We start from the raw sequence: 19261 nt of genomic DNA, 5'->3' as shown, positions 1-19261 counted from the left end.
GAACCGCAGCAATATTGGGTACACTGGCAATATGAGGGATTTGACGTTTCAGTCATACCCCTGGTGGTTTTAGCAAGTTGGCCCACCTTAGGATATACTTCTAGGCGCCTTGATATTTCCATAATTTGCATCGGTTCATTGGTTCATTCATTCACTAACTAATGAATACAGATGAATATCTATCGGCAACACAGTGTCGGATTTCGATGTTTTGTTCTGTCAAGATCGTGTGATGTGTCAGATTGCCACATAATAAACGATTTTTTTTCTGTTTTTGTGGGAAGAAATTGGGGCGTGAAATATTCTCAAAATTCTGCGACTTGAGGCTTGTTTCGGGCAAACATGACCGGAGTGCCAGTTGATTCCGATGAACTGCAAGAAATTCAAAATGCTCGTGAGCCGTTGCCGGATGAAATTCCGGCCGCAAATGTGAGTAACTTAAAATCGATAAATCTTGGTCTGAGCAAAATTTACGTTTCATGTTCTCAGGTTCGCTCCAGTCTAGCCGAATTGGAAGTGCAAGCTTCGCAAGTGCTCAATCGTTTGGAATACATTAAAACTACACAGGAACAGCAGCAACCGACGAATCCGATGTTTCAGCAAATGCCGATAGCACCGGGATACTTACAATCGGATAGAAAACCAACCGCAGAAGTACTCTCCAGCTTGGAAAATCTTATCTCACAGTTGGATCTGGACGATGAGCCTGAATTTGTTCTACCGCCGCTTGATGAATCTTCCCAACTGGCCGTTATCACACATTCTATAACCGCTTACCTATCGGCACTGGAAAGACAGCACCTGAATCGTGTGGTGTCGAAAATTGTATCGGATACCAATCGTTGGCTCAGTCATATGTTCCGATTCATGGATTGCAGCACTGGCTACTATCGCGAGAGCGCCGAATGCATTCTCAATGCACTGAGGCTGGCCATTGCGAATCGTTTTTCAGAGTCCACTGAAAATCGATTGACCCAGTTACAGAATGCTACGCTTTACATTTCCGAAGTTAGCTCACTGTTTGCCCTACAACATACTTGTCGCTTTATTGGGCTTCCTGTGTCGAATATCCGCGTTGTTCCGTGCCACACAATGTTCGGTGCGCGTGGAATTATGGATGCTTCAGAGTTGCAGAAAATTATTGCAACCGATGTCGAAGCAGGAAAGTTTCCGCTCTTCATAATAGCCGATTTGGGTTCGTCGGTTTGCGGAGATGTGGATAATTTAGCGTTGATTAAAAACGTTTGCAATTTGAACAATATATGGTTGCATTGCCAGGGCCACTGTCTAGCTGCTTTGGCCGTTACGAAAGGGACTTTGTCGGGTGTAAACGTAAGTGGAAGCTTCTTTCAAATGATTAGACTAGTGATCATAATTCTTTTCTGTGTTTCAACTGATAGATGAAATCCATTCCCGATTCCATAACAATAAACTTCGGGAATTGGTTGGGCATCACGGGAGTGCCGTGCGTTCTGTTGTATCGACACATTCCCGTGAGTGCCCTGACGATGTACGATGTCGATCCAATTTTGTCTAATCGACTCTTCGCGGTCAGTTTGTGGACCATTATGCAAACGATGGGAGCAAATTCAATAAGCGACCGGATTTTCATGGCATTCGACTCCTGTCGGCAGGTGCACGAGATTCTGAGCAGAATTGAAGGGATAAGAATATTGGTAATTGTGGTTGAATATTCAGTATTTTGTGTTAAATTTATTTTCTATTTTGCAGAGTAAAGCCCCTCGCCATGAAGCTGGTAAATCGTTCCGTGCTTTACTGAACAATCCTATCAGTTATAATGTATGCTTTTTTGATAGTTTATGCATAACCTTATAGTTATAATCATCATTTTTTTTTTCAGACACTTTTCGAAACGGCCGTTCCTGTAGTAGTATTCCAGTTTGACGGTCGCTCTGTGAATGAAGAACATAACGAAAATGATAATGGCTCTGTTACATCTCCGCATGATGAATCTACACTGAATGTAAATGGTTCAGGTGTAGAAGCCCAGAAAATTGACGGTGTTACGAAATCAACCAATGACGTTATAGGGAAAACGATAGAAAAAATTTCTAACTCTTCCTACTTCGACCGTCTGAACGGTTGGCTGGGTCAGATCCTGTTGCGGGATTGTGCCCAGCTCAATCTGGAAATTATCAATCACCCAGTGTATGGCACTTGCATCCGCTACTCCCCGTTTGCTCCAGGCTATGGAGAGCTGTTACCACTGAATGAAGTGATAGAAAACGTCGCACAGTTCATTGAAGCACAAATCGAGATACTTACGGCTACTGTGAAGCACAGAAACCGTTTCAATAAGCTTGTCGAGGAGAGCCCCGTGTTGCGGTTAATCGAGCTGAACGATTGGGCTGGTCTGGGAAGTGTGCATTATGTGCCCGAAGGTTGGGAAACGTTACTAACTGATCAGGCTAAAACAGAGCTTAACAGACTCAACACAGCGCTGGTGGAAATGTTGAAGGCTCATGACGGAGCTTTCTCTTTGGGTGAAGGAAGCGATGGATTGATTTGTGTGCGGTAAGTATTAAAAAGTATTAAAACGAAAATTGGAAAGTACTCTCCGTGCACAACTGAAATTGAATGGTAACGTGAAACGTCCTGGAAAACGCTCAGTTTTCGGACGGAAAACGAAGAAAGCATCGTGCAGTGGGTGAACGAGGCGCCCAGAACCGGCTTTCCAATTGACAAGAAACGTTTGAAGACATCCGTGGCATATTTTCTACGGACCGTTAAAAGGAAGAACCCATTTAAGAGGGGGTGTTCCTAGATACAAGTAGGTGATTGGTTTCCTAAAACGCCATCCCGACATCAAGCGAAGAATTAGAAGTGCGCTTTCTAAGCAGCGAACTTGTGTTACGGAGCATGAAATCCGGAAGTGGTAATGTCCTAGAAGATTGTCTACCGTGTGTTCAACATGGACGAATCCTCCCATAGGACTTATACAAACAAAGGAGGTGGTTTTGGCACCAGCTGGCGAAAAAAACGTCCATACTTCAAACGCAAACTCCTAGAAGAGATACCAAACTTCCTGATTTTTCAGGATTTCCTAGACTTTTTGTCACGTTCCCTGATAGCCTGACAAACACTAAATTTTCCCTGATTTTTCTAAAATGATCAGGATTTATCCAGATTTTTCTACTTTTCATTTTACCAGAAAAAAATTATCCATAATAAACACACTACAATCCCTAGCTTTTCCAGAATGAAAATCCCGAGTTATATTCACAACTCTCAAATTGATCTAAGATTTTCAAAAGTAGAAGGGTCTAAGCCTAGGGACGCAGACGGAAGTTTGACGTAGGACTGTGATTGTTTAGAACAGTTGTTTTTTTTCAAATGTAATTCTTTTCATTGTTCAGAAATCTGTTAGTATAACTCTTTTGAAACTCCAAATAGTAGCCCTGAAAAGGGCCGTTTGTTATATGTACTCAGCTTCTGGCAGGAAGGAACTGTCTAACTGGAAATGATTAATGAATATCAGTGTGACACATAACATGTAGGTATGAAGATGAAGTATATGTGGATCGGTAAACAAAAAATATATATCGTTATTGATTACATTGAATTTGAAGTTTATGGGGAAGAAACAAAAACCAAGTTAAAAATACTTGCGATTTCGTGATATTGTGAGGTAAAAAAACATGAAATCATGAAGTTGCTTTGTTTTTAATGAATAGCCATGGTATTGTGTGTCACCCCATTGTCTTTTTCTTATTATTAGTCTTATTTTACGGCATCGGGAGCAGAAGCTTTTTCGATGAAATAATGTTCATTTGCAGACTATCACAATCAAGTCGTATTGATTCTACTGCTCAATCTATCATAGAAGGAATCGAGCCAATGAGAATTATGAATATGAGTCATGAAGATTATTAATATTTCATTTCGTTTCGTTGCGATGTAATGCCTAACCCAATAAGTCCTCGCATGATAATCAATGCAATCCTCCTAGTATTGATATAATTTATCGCTGTACAATTGCCCATGTTGCCGCAGCCCTGAAGACACTCGCTTAAGATGTTCGTCACCCCGTCATATACAGAAGTCATTCGCTAACTGGACTTATCTATAACAAGGCGTACGTGAACTGGGCAGCAAAGCAGTTATGTTTTGCAGTTTTGCATTCCAGTTAGCGAGAAAAAATTATAGGAGGTTGTGTCCAAGATACGACCGCATTGTTGACGTAGAACTACACTGTTATATTATAAAAGTCGCTTGTTTAAACCTTCGGATATTATTCTATAATGCTGTGAAATTTTAGAAACAACTGCTTAGTAGAACAATCTCTGAAATGCTTTTTTTCATTGTAGAATCAGTTGACGATAATTAACTGATGAGTCATTCTTGCCTTCGCAGAACAATACACTAGCTGATCGTATGTCGCAATTTATTTTATGTCAATGCATTGAAAATTTACCTCGAACGCTATTCCGGTGGCCTTTTTCGCAATTGACATTACTCGGTTACAGTTGATTATACCAATATATCTTTGGCACCGCGAGGAAACAACAACAATAACAACACTTGCAAGCATCAAATATCATGCTACATGTTATTTAATATTGCCTCAGTGGGATTGCACCTCCAGGCATCGTTCGTACAACGTAAACCAAGCGCCAAACAAGCGTTCGCCATAGCATGCGTACAGAGCCATACATTGGTGGCTTGAAACTACTAGGAATATAAACACTTCTCATCATTTTGCGCTATTCTCAAAAGACAGAAGTGTTTCTATATTACTGGCCTCGAAAAATGACTTATAACATTCCAGTACGACATTAAAGAGGTTGGTACTCCCCAAATGATTTTTTGGCGCACAAACTTAACGCCTGCTTCGCCATGACGTCAATTTAATACATTCATGCAATGTCTAAAGCACCATCGAAGCCCTTATGACGGAAAACAAACAATGTTCACTGCTTGGAAAAAGACTGAATTATGCCACACAGCTTGTACTCTGCTGTAACACCCATCGATGCAAATTCGCTGATGAGTTTGTCAAGAACAACCGCGTTCACCACCAGCGTGGGGAGCTGGTTGCTGCCTGGGTAACGGCGTTTACATTTTCGACCGACGCGCCGAAGTCGCCTATCTCGCTGTTGTTCGATGCGAAGGCTCGGTTCAGTGCGAGCGCTTTTCACTGCACTAACATCGCGTGCATCATTAGATGACGCTTGGCTCGAAATCTTATTGCCCCCGGCAATGTGTTCGTTTTTTGCAGGGCTCGAGCCAGCCTTCCTCTTCTTCTTGCTCATCACTATGCGAAGCGTCCAATTTATGACGCGGAAAGAAAAACACGATACGAATAACGCGAAAAACGAACTGGAAAAACCACACGACGATATCCAAGTTGAATTCCCACTGGTGGGGTCCAATCTTAGATCGAAGCGCAGCGAAAGCAAAGTGAACTGGATTGCTCAATGCCGAATGAAAGTTTGCCTTAAATCAAGTCAAAAATTTATCTTTATTTACATTAATTTTCAGTTTGTGTGAACAAGTTTTTCTCTCAAGTGATACATTTATAATAAATTTTCATCTTTGCTTCTCTTGTTTTGAATGAAGTTGTGTGTGATTCCTAGAACTATGTGAATTTGAACCCTGTGAATAGGGATTTGGTGATATGAAAGTTTGCCTCAGCGAGATCCAATGTTTATACTCAAGGCAAGTATTCCCCTTCATTCTTCTTCTTTTCCTTTGTTCACGGTGACTTCATATCCTACGATTTCCCCTTCGTTACTCGTCGATAAGTTGCTCGTTATTTACAGCTCTGTTCGGGAAAGCACACAAATGGACTGAACAAATGTATGGGAAAATAGAAACGCTTAAAGTTTTCATGAATTTTAACCATTTACAAACCAAGGGATTTTAATGTATAGCATATTAAACAAATTTTAGGGAATTTCCGATTCGTTTAGTATGTAAATCGCCAAAATCCGTTCGCGGAAAAAATAGTTATTAACGTTAACTTTATTTCATAAAAACGTGACCTGTTTTCTGATTTGGCACCCTTAATGAAAGACGTAGTTCTACGTCAAAAAATCGATAATTGTATTGATTTTCCGGCCTAATTAACGAACGATCACTGTATGGGTGACACATTCCTCGTTGCTTTGATGAAATCTTGCATGAAATTTGATGCATGATATCCTGTTTAAAACATGTATGTTTACTTTCGAAAAAGGTCTTGCGCACAATTTTGAGTGGGAACGAAGTTGAAAGAAAGAATGCATACTACATGATTTACCTTCGCACCATTTTTTATTTGTTAAATTGTTCATTTGTTTTATTATCCACTGTTGATGTCTCAGGCGAAAAAATATATATAAAAATATAATAAATTTGCCGTCTAATGGTATATATTAGTGATGAAACGGGTAGTGGTTTGGAAGGATACCGGATATCGGATATCCGGTCAGCTTCGAGGCCGGATATTCGGCTCTTTATTAACAAATACAAAATTCAGAGACACGGCATGAAATAAATTTGGCTATTTAGCTTTGCACGGTGGTTTTGTAACCAATCAGGTTTTACCGAGGTGCGAGTATTGCTAGTTGAAAAAGAAATCGTATTCAATAGTGTATCATGTTTTCTACAAGCAACTGGGAACAGTTTTTTTTGATAATGGTTTATATTAAAATAAGTAGATTTTTGTAATTTTTGTTTTGGGATAATTCTAATACTGGCCGATTAAGAGTAAGAGTTACATGCAATCATCAATCAAATATTTTCATTGAGATTGAGAACAAACTTGGAACTATCTTCAGGGATAATTTTGAAAGATTTTTTTGGAAAGAAATATTAAAGATCAAAAGAACCAGGGACACACTAGCTTTTCTACTTCTGGGAGAGTTTATACCATGCTAATAAATTCTTCCACATTCCTCAACATCGGTCGAACGACTTTTCTCTCAATTCAATCTTACTAAAACGAAGATTCAAACAATAGACTAGAAATGGAAACAACGAAAGGAATGTTAGCCACCAAAATCATGTAGAGCTAAAAAAATACAGGTTCCGTTATATTTCGCAGCAAATGACATCTAAATACATCAAATCGAAATCATTTAGAATTAAGAAACGTTGATCAAAAACAATCCTCGGAAGACGACAAATAAATGAGCAGATTATCTAGAGATACCAAAAACAATCGTTCATGTGGATCTGATGAATCTTGATTACGTAAATCGTTACGATGCGTGAGTTCCACAGAAATTTGACCAAAAAAACCTCGAATAGATTGCATCATCTTGCATCAAAACGCAATGAAAATGCCGTTTTGAAGCAGTCACGATTTGCTTCAAATGGATCATTTACAACAGCGTTGAGCGGCTGAAAACTTTGGGTAAGCGAAATAGTTAGCTAACCCCATAGCCAATCCTAACCCGAAGAAAGTCATATCCTGTGATTGGTGGGTTTGGGAAGGAATTTTGGATTATGAGCTTCTACCAAGCAACCAGTCGATACATTCCCACAAGTCCATAATTAGTCAATGTGTCTTTTTTGTCTTCTTGACCACACTACAAATTATTCTGCCTATGAAGTGCTCTGCTGAACTAACCGGCTATTGCACTTTCAAATTATTTTTGTATCAGGTTCAGGTCCTTGCAAAATTCTCTCAAGGGTGAAAACTTCGACCTATGGTCAGCATAAAAAATACCGTGAACAGTTTTCAATGTAAAGTAAGCACATTCTGGGAGGAAAGAATATTTAAGTTACATGAAAGATGGCAAATGATTGTGGAACAAAATTGTGCATTTATACAGGGTTTTCCAACTTTAAATTCCGAAAGTAAATTTAAATAAAACACACTTAGAATTCGAATTTCGATGAAACTTTTATTTCAAATTAAAGTTTGGTTTATGCCATTATGTGTGAAATACAACATCATTCAAATGTCCACCTAGGGCTTCCTCGCACACCTTGATCCGGAACAGATAATTTTCGATGACTTTTCGGCACATATGGGGCAGTATCTCGGTCATAACTTCACGAATGTTGTCTTTCAAATGTTCAAGAGTTTCCGGAGAGTTTGCACGGTCTTTCGCATATCCCCACAAAAAAAAAAGTCTAGCGGGTTCAAATCGCATGATCTGGACGGCCAATTGGCATCACCAAAACGCGAAATTATGCGTCCCTCAAATTTCGTTCGCAATATGGCCATGTTCGGTCGTGTTGTGTGGCACGTGGCGCCGTCCTGCTGAAACCACATGTCATCCGTATCCATATCTTCAATTTGTGGCAAAAAAAAAATCGGTTAACATGCGGCCATAGCGCTCACCATTCACAGTTACCGTCTCGCCGTCCTCCTTTTCAAAGAAATACGGCCCGATGACTCAACCAGACCATAATGCGCACCAAACAGCGACTTTTGGCGGATGCAATGGCCTCTCAACAATCACGTGTGGATTTTCTGAACCCAATATACGGAAATTTTTTTTTTTAGCCACCGAGCTCGAAATGTGCCACATCGCTGAAGAAAATTTGATGCCAAAATTCAGCATTTTGCTGCTGTTGTTCGTTCACCCAATCGACGTATGCCCGACGCATTCCATGGTCACCACGCTCTAATTTTTGTACCAGTTGGACTTTATATGGATGTAGGTGCAAGTCCAAATGCAAAATTCGCCACAATGATGTGTTTGACAAGCCCAATAGCTGAGCACGCCGTGGAATCGAAACATTCGGGTCATCCTCCACACTGGCAGCAACAGCAGCAATATTTTCGGCCGAACGCACATTACGATGATGCACAGGTTTCACAATATCCGCTACGGATCCAGTTTGTTCGAATTTACGCACTACATTAGCGATTGTGTACTCTGTAGGCCGTCCATGACGACCAAAATCCGTCCGTAATACTCGAAAAACATTTGCCGGTTTTCCATCATTTTTATAATATAATTTAACAAAATTAACACGCTGTGCGATGCTAAAACGATCCATATTGTAAAATGGCAGACGTTCAACTAACGATATGACGCTTTGGTTGACAGCTATGTCAAACGGTTGTCAGCGCAGGGCTGTATACTTTCGGAAGCTCGAAATGGAAAACCCTGTATGTCTCTGAAAATGATGCTTTCATTTTCTCAAAAATCATCACGAACTCTATGAACAACCCAATTTGAGCTGTCCTGATTTCTTCCTGATTTTTATTCAAATTTTTCCTGATTTTTTTTTAAATTATAGTTGGCAACCCTGCTACACAGTGCTGTTTTCTGTTAGTGTTTTATGGGTGCGCAGAGTAAGGAATATTACAATTTAAGTGCGCAGAATGAGACACATAATATGTTTTCAAAAAATATTTTTCAATAGTTTTATGAAGCATTGTTTACGGTTTTTATTTTTAATGTTACTACTAATGATATAATTTCAGAACTGCATTAACTGTTATGTGATAAGGTGCATATATTTTGGTTACGGAATGGTTTAAACTTTGAAAAGTCTTAACTGCGCAGAATATGGTGGAGTTACGATGGGACGCAGCTGGGGGACGTTCGGAGGGTTGGTAGATCTCGGAACAGCATCTATCTTCAAGCAGTTCATCTCTTCCAGTGCCTCCTTCGCATAATGAGTGGGGGCCACGTTCAGTCGAGACCCCACATCCTCGTCCGGATGACATTTTTGGGTGAAGGTCAAAGTTAAATTGAGAAAATTTACTACAATAATCTTCAGTTGGAGAATATTTTGCAGTTGAATTCGCTTGTTGTCAGTTCAATACTTTTGTGATGTGACAACACCTGACTTTTTGCGGTTTCTGACTATTGAACATTAATGTATTTTCAGTTCCGTTTCAAAACATACAAATGAATTTTGTTCTATGATCTGTCAACACGTGGATGGACGTGAACGTGGATTTTTTTGCAGACTTATCTCACTTCTCAACTAAGCGAACCTAGCCAGAATATTCACCTACCCCCGGGTGCCTGAATGCCAAAGGGGGACTAGGCCCTGCGAATGCAAGTATCTGCATGCTCGTGCTATTTTAGTTCTGACCGAGGAATTGTCGGACAATCGCGCAGGTGCTAAGGATGACCGACTTTTATATGCGGGTCAATTCCTTCTATATGTTCAACACCTTTAGCGCTTCCAGAAGAGTCTTCGGGATAATTCCAGTTCCAGAGAGAACGACTGGAACAAATCTTGGGACCTCTCTTAGCCCACACAATTCTTTGAGTTCCACGGCCAATGGCCGCTTCCTACAGATTTTGCGACCGTGGGTTTCCTTCAGATTCTGGTTCAGTGGAATAGCGACATCGATAATGGTGACGTCGCTCTTGTCATACACCATAATATCTGGACGGGTGACGGTCGAGAGGTCGGTCAGAACAGTGCGATCCCAGTACAACTTGAAACGGTCATTTTCCAGGGCAGGTGCAGGCAGGAACCGGTAGTTAGGTACGATGTCTTCCAATAGACTAAATTGGAGCGCCAGTTGACGATAAACAATGCGGGCCACGTTGTTGTGGCGCTCGGTGTAGGCTGCGTTGGCCAAAACGGGACAGCCTCCCATAATGTGCTCTATGTTTTCACCTGATTGATGGCACATCCGGCAAATGTCATCAACGTCCTGCAACGCCTGCTGTTTCTCGTCGGCATTATCCTGTCCTGGATGGCTATCATGTTGGCTTCTAATATTGAAGAGAGTTAACCATGCGTTAGCCACAGATTAGATGCGGCCTTGTCGACGTGTGGTCGATCCAGTTGATGTGGGTGGGCACCACGCACTGTCTCCTGCTTCCAAGCTGCAATCTTTTCCTCCCCTGTCTGGAAATTGCAGTTGAGTTTGTATTCTGCTTGCGTCAAGAGCAGAGCGTTGTATCGCCCGCGGCGCAGCGGCGCAGACAGCCCGAAATAGTGCGTTTTGGTTGGTGCGTTCTGCGAAGTACTCGCGCAGTTATCGTACCTGGACAACACACAGTGCGGAAATGTCAACGATTCCAAGTCCTTTTTTTACGTTGTAGTGATACTCTCTCCAGTACCAATTGAGGATGGTGCATCCTCTTCTCCCAAAGTCTTCTAGGTCATTTGACTACTCCAAAACTGAAGGTCTACAGCGAAAGAGTTGATCTCGCATACCTTGTTCTCCGCGTTTGGGAAAATCCTTAGGGCACAGTTCACTCGTCTAAAGAACTTGTCTCGCAGCTACGTCTTGATGATGGAGTGGCGAATCCCGGTGAGCTGTCGAGAACCGAAATACTTATTAGATTCGCCACGAACCATGTCCCTTAGAAACTCGCCATCATAGACCTCGTATCCTCCGGATTCGGTGAGTTGTCCTTTCAGCAGATGGACACAGCGTCACTTATCGAGGCCGAACTTTATGCAGATGGTCCTGCTTATGTCATCGACAACTCGGATAGCTACACCTAGACGCTGACGTGAATCAACGTAGACCTTGAGATCATCCATGTTGAAGGTATGGGCCGTTTCTTTTGAGCGTCCTACTGAGGGGGTTCAGTGTCAGACAAAACCTAAGCGAACTGAAATAGTCACCTTAGAGTATATCCCTCTTTCTCTGCAGCGTTCTAGACTGCAACACATTTTCCCCATCACTTAGGTGCAGAGACGTACTCCACTGCCTCATAGCATGCTGCAGGAACCTAACGACGGCGGGATCAATTTTATAGATCTCTAGTACCTGGACGAGAAACGAGTGAGGTATGGAGCCATAAGCCTTCCGATAGTCAATATAGGCCATACTTAGGTTCCGCTGATTCTATACCCCTTCTCCTTTTCGCTCGTCTGCGATGATGTGATGTTGCTCGCAGTGGGCAAAAACTTTGGACGCGGTTATGATGCTGCTCAGTATTTTGTACAGACTCGATAGGCACGTTATCGATCTATACTTTGATAGGTTCAATGTGGAGTCTTTCGGGAGGAGCACTTTTACTTCCATTTTAGAAAAAATGTCGGGAGTGAGAATTGAACTCGTGACCTTCAGTGTGAGAGGTATGGATGTTACCACTACGCCAGATTCGAATGAAGTGATTATCTCATCGTCATTTTCATTAGTTTCAGTGAATATGTTTCGAATATGTTCATTTGACGATTGAAGAATGAAAGAAATGGACGTGAAGTGAAACGAGACCCGCACAATAAAAAAACCTTTTTGTACAAAGTGGCGACCACTTGAAAAAATAAATTGCTTTTTAGCTCGTTTTATGACGATTTAATTTTTTTAAATAGTAAAGTTAAAACATAATAATTTTTTACTGGTTCATGCGAGAGAGAGATGTACAAAGATTTATTCTCATCAAATTTGCAATAAATCGATTCAGTAGAGTTTGAGACAATGTGCACGCCTTGAAAAAGCTTCGAGAGAAACTCGTTTGAAGTTTTGTGTTGCTAGCAGGGCCACACAATTTCACTTCAATTTACACATCGTCACTCAATATAGAGCCTTTCGCCTTTCAATATGCTGCCTACTCGTGCAGACTGAAAATAGTACTACTCTCTGTTCACGCCCAATGAAGAGAATATCACTTCACCTTCATACAGTCTCGTTTCGCCACATGTTCATTTCTTTCATTCTTCATACCGAAGCGAAATTATCAAATCCTCAAATAAAAATGAAAGGTTTTTATATCGAATGAAAGTGTCTTATCTCTGTCAACTGAAAAACTGTCAAAATATTGAACTTCCGGCCCCGTCAGGCTAACGCCATATGAGCCTTGATAAAAATATATATTTTGGAAAATCTTATCTGGAATGAAAATTTCGTTCGAACTAGAACCGTATTCACTGAAACTAATGAAAATGACGATGTGAAAGAATGTGCAGTATGCCAGCAGGCGTTATCAGTTGTCGGCGCTGGTTGTAAGCCCTCATATGCCCCTTTTAATTCCACTTTTTTGAAAGAAAGGAAAGAAAGAAAGGAAAGGTCCGGGAAAATCCAGTTTGGAGAAATTAAATCGAATGAAACTTTCAATTGGAAGCAGTCAGAATCCTTTCACATGTTCAACTGAAAGCGACATAAAGCCCATTCAAATGATAATGAGTGGGACACTTTCAATCGTCAAGTGAAAGCGTCTGCTTTAAAATTCAAAGGAAACGACAGTAGAACGAAACCCAAATTGAAGAATCGATGCATATGCGTATGCGTAGTGGATACACGCAATGGAAATTGTAATTGACTGAAGAGAAAGGAAGAAGAAAAAAAGTGACGATTAATCGATTATTTGGAGCGATTAATCGTATCGAATAACAAACTGCTGAAAAGTATTCGATTAGTGGATGAACGATTAATTTAAAAAATCGGGGATCACTAATATGGCTTGAACTCGGTAAATAATAGGATTTTCAATAAATCCTTTCTAGGGTATATTCTTGAATGCCTGAACATCAGAAATATGAAGAATTTTTTTTTATGTTTTTCAAATTTCTAGACTAGAATATTTCCCTAATTCATATCTAGTTTTTAAAAATATCTTGCGCATATGTTCTTAGAATAATACAGCAATATACAACAAGTGTCGCAATACTGGATAGCGGAAATAAGGTGAAATGAAGAGCTACGATCAACTAACTTTTCCGTTTTTTTTTTCTGTTGCAGCTTCGGGATGGTAACGAGCGAAACGGACGTAGAAGAACTGCTAGATTTGGTCATTCAAACCGGTCAGAAAATTCAAGAGAATTCCAAAATCCTTGACACGATGTCCGAAATACTGAAGAAGGGTATCGAAGCGGCCACTATCGACCTACAGCGAGAGGCCGATGAAAAACTATGGCAGGATGGTATACTCCGCCAGGTACCCCTCGTTGGTCGTGTCGTGAATTGGTGGTCTCCGCCAGCTAAAGAAGGTGGCGTTAAAGGTCGCAGCTTGAACCTCACACAAGGAGTTGTCGAGAGTACGGAGAATATATACAAGTAATGATGTTTACCTTTATAAATTTCGTGCTATATCATTATTGTTCAATGTCTTCAGATACCATATGCAGATGACCGCAAAAGCCAATCAGTTGCCTGGTAACAAAAATCCGCCCACGCCGCTGGTTCAAACCCCAATAAGTGCTGACAGCAAAAGTCTACATTCCCGGAATGCAAGTTCCAGTAGTCAGCAATCGAGTGGTACGATCGACAAAACAATTCCCCAGCAGCAACAACAAGGACAACACACGACGGAAACTACGGTGTCATAAATGTTGGTAATGTATTCACAAAAGCTTAAATTGTTAGTAATTTCCTAGTTAAAAAAAAACAACAACAAAAAATCTATCGATTTTTTTAACCAAAGTCGTAACCGTTATACTTGCGAACATTAGGCGCTGATGAACAAGAATAGAGAAATAGCTTTTAGAATGTCCCGCTGATGCACCACAGAAGCACTTTTTCTTCATAGAAAGTGTATTGTGTGTATTCTTTGGTTCATAGGAATTATGCAATAAAATATGGCACTTATTTATTTTAATTGAGTATTAATATAATCACTGAGATCATGTAATATATTATATTTTGGTACAAAGATTCCACTCTCGTGTGTCTAAAGACATACCGAAATAGGTTCCCTGCTCTTATCTTGGACAAGCAATGGTCGCGCGGTTTCGAAAGAGAACCGACTTTTGGGTGTTTTTTTTGTAAGTTAGAACTGGGAAGTCTGCCATGACGTTTGCTACAATTCAGACACTATTGTCTGTATCCACAATAATCTGGGCACTCAAAAGTTGTAAGAAAATAAGCATAAGGCTTTAAATTTATTTTTCCGATATTTCATTGACACTATAACACACCATCATTTTGCATTCATATGAAATCTCGAACTTCGTACAGTAATCATTCGATACCTGAACCTGGTTTAAGTGGACTGCTCTTTAACTGGGCGAACGTCAACTGGGTCTTGATCCAGTTAAAAAACCACGTTGAAGTAATCAAATGCAAGATTTTATGCATTTCTCAAATTCCATGCAAGATTTAATCAGAGCAACGAGGAAAGTGTCACCCATACAGTGATCGTTCGTTAATTAGGCCGGAAAATCAATACAATTATCGAATTTTACTCGCTAACTGGACTGCATAACAGCAAAGGCAATATTTCAAACTGAAGATAACATCTATTATTGATACATAACTGCTTTGCAAACCAGTTAACGTACGCCCTGTTATAGATAAGTCCAGTTAGTGAATGACTTCTGTATATTATAGAACGGGGTGACGAACATCTTAAGCGAGTATATTCCGGGTTGAGGCAACATGGGTAATTGTACAGTGAAAAATGATGTCAATACTAGGAGGATTGCACCGATGATCATGGGAGGACTTATTGAGATCGGCATTACATCGCATCACAAAAATGAAACGAAATGAACTCATGACTCATGTTCATAATTCTCAATGACTCAATTCCTCCTATGATAGATTGAGCAGTAGCCAATACGACTTGATTGTGATAGTCTGCAAACGAACATTATTTCACCGAAAAAGCTACTGCTGCTGATGTCTCAGAATAAGACTAATAAAAAAGAGTAAGACAATTGGATCAAACACAATACCATGGCTATTCATTAAAAATAAATCAACTTCATGTGTTTTTTACCTCAAAATATCACGAAATCTTAAGTATTTTCAGCCTGTTTTTTTGTTTCTTCCCCATAAACTTCATATTCAATGTAATCAATGACGATATAATTTTTTTATGTTTACCGATCCACATATACTTCATCTACCATACCACCCTGTTGTGACACATAACTGAAATTCAATAATCATTTTCAGTTAGACAGTTGAACTTCCTGCCTAGACAGGCTATTCCGCGTATAATCGGGGTTCTACCATACATCTCAAAAAACAACTGCTCTGAACAATCACAGTCCTACGTCAAACTTTCGTCAGCGCCACTAGGCTCAGACCTTCTACTTTTCTTATGTGTCGCCATCTTGGAAACTAGGGTGACATTGCACATTACGAAACGAGTGATTTTTGTTCGTTCCGACCACATTGACTTAGCTTTGTTTACGAACCCAAAATTTTTACATTTCTCTACGAGACAAATTTTGCTCTAAATATAGTGAACTGAAAATATTAACTTGAAACTACATAATACTAAAACCAATGCGTTTTGAGTTTGAATTTTCTCGAAACGAGAGATTTATTGCTGCGCACATCTCAATATGTCACAGAGAGAAAAGTAAGAGTACGGATCTCTCGCCTCCACAGCCTGATGCGAACCGATTGGGAAAATATTTTGACACTAATATGGCGGCCCTTGCCCCGTCCACTGCCGAGCTAGTCAAAAGCGTGTATTATTCTCTGGATAGCCCTCGTATACCCCTTTACTAGAGCTTTGATGAATGCCAATTTATTTATTTATTTTGGCCCTTATTCCCGAATACACTACACGTGAAAACAATGTGTAGTGAGTACAACGTTATTCCGGAATACACGCCACTGTAAATAGTTGGTAGAATTCATTAGCAATACACCGAGTTCATCCACCGATGTTATTCTGGTTTACACTTCACGCTCTTTTTTGTGTAAACAACGATTCCTCGAGTTCATCATAATCGCCGATCATACACTCTCCCAAAAAGTTGGTATATATGACGAGCTTTTTGGTAAATGTTACAAATACTCAGTAAATTTATTACCAATACTTAGTAAACATATTACGCGATAACAATGGTAAATAAATGTCAAATCGGCCAGTACAACCCAGTATAAGCAGTCGGTTCAACGTTGGTTCAACATATACCCTAAACATGTTATGTTAACCCAACCTTTATGCATATATTGTTATGAACTTATTGAGCTTTTGTATGTATCTTTATTCATTTATTGAACTATCTAAACTATCGACATCTGATCCTGCATCGATTGGGTCTGATCCATGGCTACAAATTAGAACAAAATACGCAATTATTACTACAAATAGCTACGACATACTACTCAATTCTCACCATTATCATCTCCCAGGACCAGCGTGTAATTACTTCTCAGCCAAACACATTCGGGAGATATCACGAAGCTGACAAAACCCAGGCGGAATTAAGTGAGGCTTAATCCGATTGATCGAACCACCGATCACAATCGTCTGCAAAACGTTTATGAAGTTGTCCTTGACCAAATCCAACAGCATAAAGGCAGAACTAGGACTCGACAGAGCTCGATTTTGTGTATCGAAGTACCCAGATTCCTTATTATTGAAGTAATGTCTTCGCATTCTCCAGCAGCAGACGAGCACAAATCATTGCTATCTAATATGTATCAATATTAATTAAAGAACATAAATTGAATTGATTTTCACGAATATTACTTACCTGTCCCGAATCTGAGTGAATACGACCTTCTTCTGTGAAGAAATAAATATTGGAAAGTAGTCCCGTGCAACTTAATTAACAACTTGGTAAATAGGCTAATGAAGTTATATTTACATTTTCCTCGCGGTTGCCAGTAATGACAATCGTAGAAGTTACTAATACCGCGAAGTAAATGAATGTTGGTAGGGATGTGTATTGCATCTGACATTCATTTTAAACAGGCGCCACACGATGCTACGAACACCCCCAAATATTGGGCGCTCGATGGTTAGACGCATCGTGTAGGACGAACTACGAGCCTCCAATGTCGAGTGTCGAATATTCGCGTTGGAAGGTAATCCGTTCGTTGTGGATTACCTTCCAACGCGAGTCAAAGGATTTTTGTCATTCGTTGATTCGACACTTGATTACATCCGATACACCACTACACAATTCGTCCGAATCTATCTTTGACAGATTGGTTTGTTTACAAGTTTTAGATGATGGAACTATGAAATTGATTCATAAAATTCAAAATATTCGGCAAAATATTGCAGTTTAATCATGTCGATTTCAAGCATTTTTAATTCAAATCCCGATTACAATTGCTATGGCAGCAATTTCAATACTCTCATCATCATCCAGTTTCCTAACGTTTTTGATGGTAAATAAAAACAATAAACATTCGATCCAAATTATCACCGATTGTTTGGACCGATTGTTTGGACCGATTGCATTGAATCGAACATTCACTTCACCGTGTAGCAGCACATTCGTCACAATCAAGGCGCCTAGAAGTATATCCTAAGGTGGGCCAACTTGCTAAAACCACTCTTCAGCCATCTTGGTAGTCTACTTGTGCCCAAGCTCGCTCGTGATCAGTCTGTCTCTTTCACGCTTCAAGCAAATAATTCCCCTTCTGCTTTCCTCCGTACTGTTTTCATATACCGCTCCCTAACCAACTTAGTGATGAAACGGCCTCACCGTAGAATATACTTCTAGGCGCCTTGGTCACAACATTTGTCGATTCATCGAGTCAAATGTTTGAGTCCAACATTCGAGTGAAACGTTGGACGAATCGTGTAGCGCCCGCATTACAAACGATTGGTAATATTTACAGAAAATTTGTACATTCTACTGTTTGCATTACAAATGATCTGGAAGCATTTTTTAGTAATCCATTTTCTGGGTGTATCGACACAACTCGAGGATAAACAAAACAAAATACAACTGACGCTTCTTTTACGGTGGGTATAAACTAGTGATATATTCATGTGAAGAAATATGATGAGATTTATAGAAATCGCATCAACCGTTTACACTAGCGCGAACTTATATACTGAATATATTCACATTTTCAGTGAATTAATTCACCTGAAGTAGAACTGCATCCAACTTTAGTGATTTCCCACCAGTGAGAAATTCACCAGCGTTTACATATGCCTGAATTTATCCTATACATAGTGGTTATATATACCTCGAAGAAGAGTATGATACATATTCTCACCCGTTTACATCTATTTCCGTGTGATTAAATTTATCTATAGCTATAGATCTCCCGAATGTAAACGCGCCATTAGTAACGACATTGGAAATGAACACAGGGTCATTTTGGTATCCACTCCACATTCTACACGAAGTTCATTTCTACACTTCACGATCGGTGGAAACGCAAAAAAGTGAAGTGAGATGTAAGTGTAGTGGGAACGTAAGTGTAAGTGGATACGGGAATAAGGCCCTTTGTCTTAACGTTTTTACAACATGGCCGTATTCACATTTTTTTTTCCAATTAACTCGGCTCGTGGTTATCTCTCTTCAATTCCGCGGCACCTCGTGCTCACCATGTCATGTTCCACTTGGTCCAACCACTAGGCTCGTTGCGCTCCTTATCGTCTCGTACTAGCCGAATTTCTGATGAACACCATTTTTGCAGGATAGTTGTCCGATATTCTTGCAACATATCCTACCCAGCGTACCCTTCCAGCTTTGATCACTTTCTGGACACTGGGTTCAT

The 19261-nt window shown here is 40.1% G+C and overlaps 1 protein-coding gene, 1 long non-coding RNA gene and 1 other non-coding gene across 3 annotated transcripts; 2 read left to right on the top strand and 1 right to left on the bottom strand.

Annotated features, from left to right (window-relative positions):
• Window positions 1–224: 224 nt before the first annotated feature.
• Window positions 225–14471, top strand: LOC129762123 (pyridoxal-dependent decarboxylase domain-containing protein 1). The gene is made up of 7 exons (XM_055760112.1): window positions 225–429; window positions 490–1332; window positions 1401–1676; window positions 1732–1800; window positions 1862–2535; window positions 13571–13885; window positions 13944–14471. The coding sequence occupies exons 1-7, from the start codon at window positions 343–345 to the stop codon at window positions 14155–14157; spliced, it is 2478 nt and encodes an 825-aa protein (XP_055616087.1). The 5' UTR covers window positions 225–342; the 3' UTR covers window positions 14158–14471.
• LOC129763763 (U4 spliceosomal RNA) lies at window positions 6512–6652 on the top strand. The gene has a single exon (XR_008741027.1). It is a non-coding gene; the product is annotated as a U4 spliceosomal RNA (small nuclear RNA).
• A 2185-nt stretch (window positions 14472–16656) lies between the features above and the next one.
• Window positions 16657–17498, bottom strand: LOC129763271 (uncharacterized). Its single transcript, XR_008740871.1, has 3 exons — window positions 17269–17498; window positions 16909–17205; window positions 16657–16842 (listed from the first exon to the last, which is right to left on the bottom strand). It is a non-coding gene; the product is annotated as an uncharacterized LOC129763271 (long non-coding RNA).
• Between the last annotated feature and the right edge of the window lie 1763 nt (window positions 17499–19261).

Source organism: Toxorhynchites rutilus, chromosome 1 (assembly GCF_029784135.1).
Source record: "Toxorhynchites rutilus septentrionalis strain SRP chromosome 1, ASM2978413v1, whole genome shotgun sequence".
In the NCBI taxonomy this organism is placed as follows: domain Eukaryota; kingdom Metazoa; phylum Arthropoda; class Insecta; order Diptera; family Culicidae; genus Toxorhynchites; species Toxorhynchites rutilus.
The sequence above is the reverse complement of the archived record's forward strand: the minus strand, read 5'-3'. Positions and strand labels throughout refer to the sequence as shown.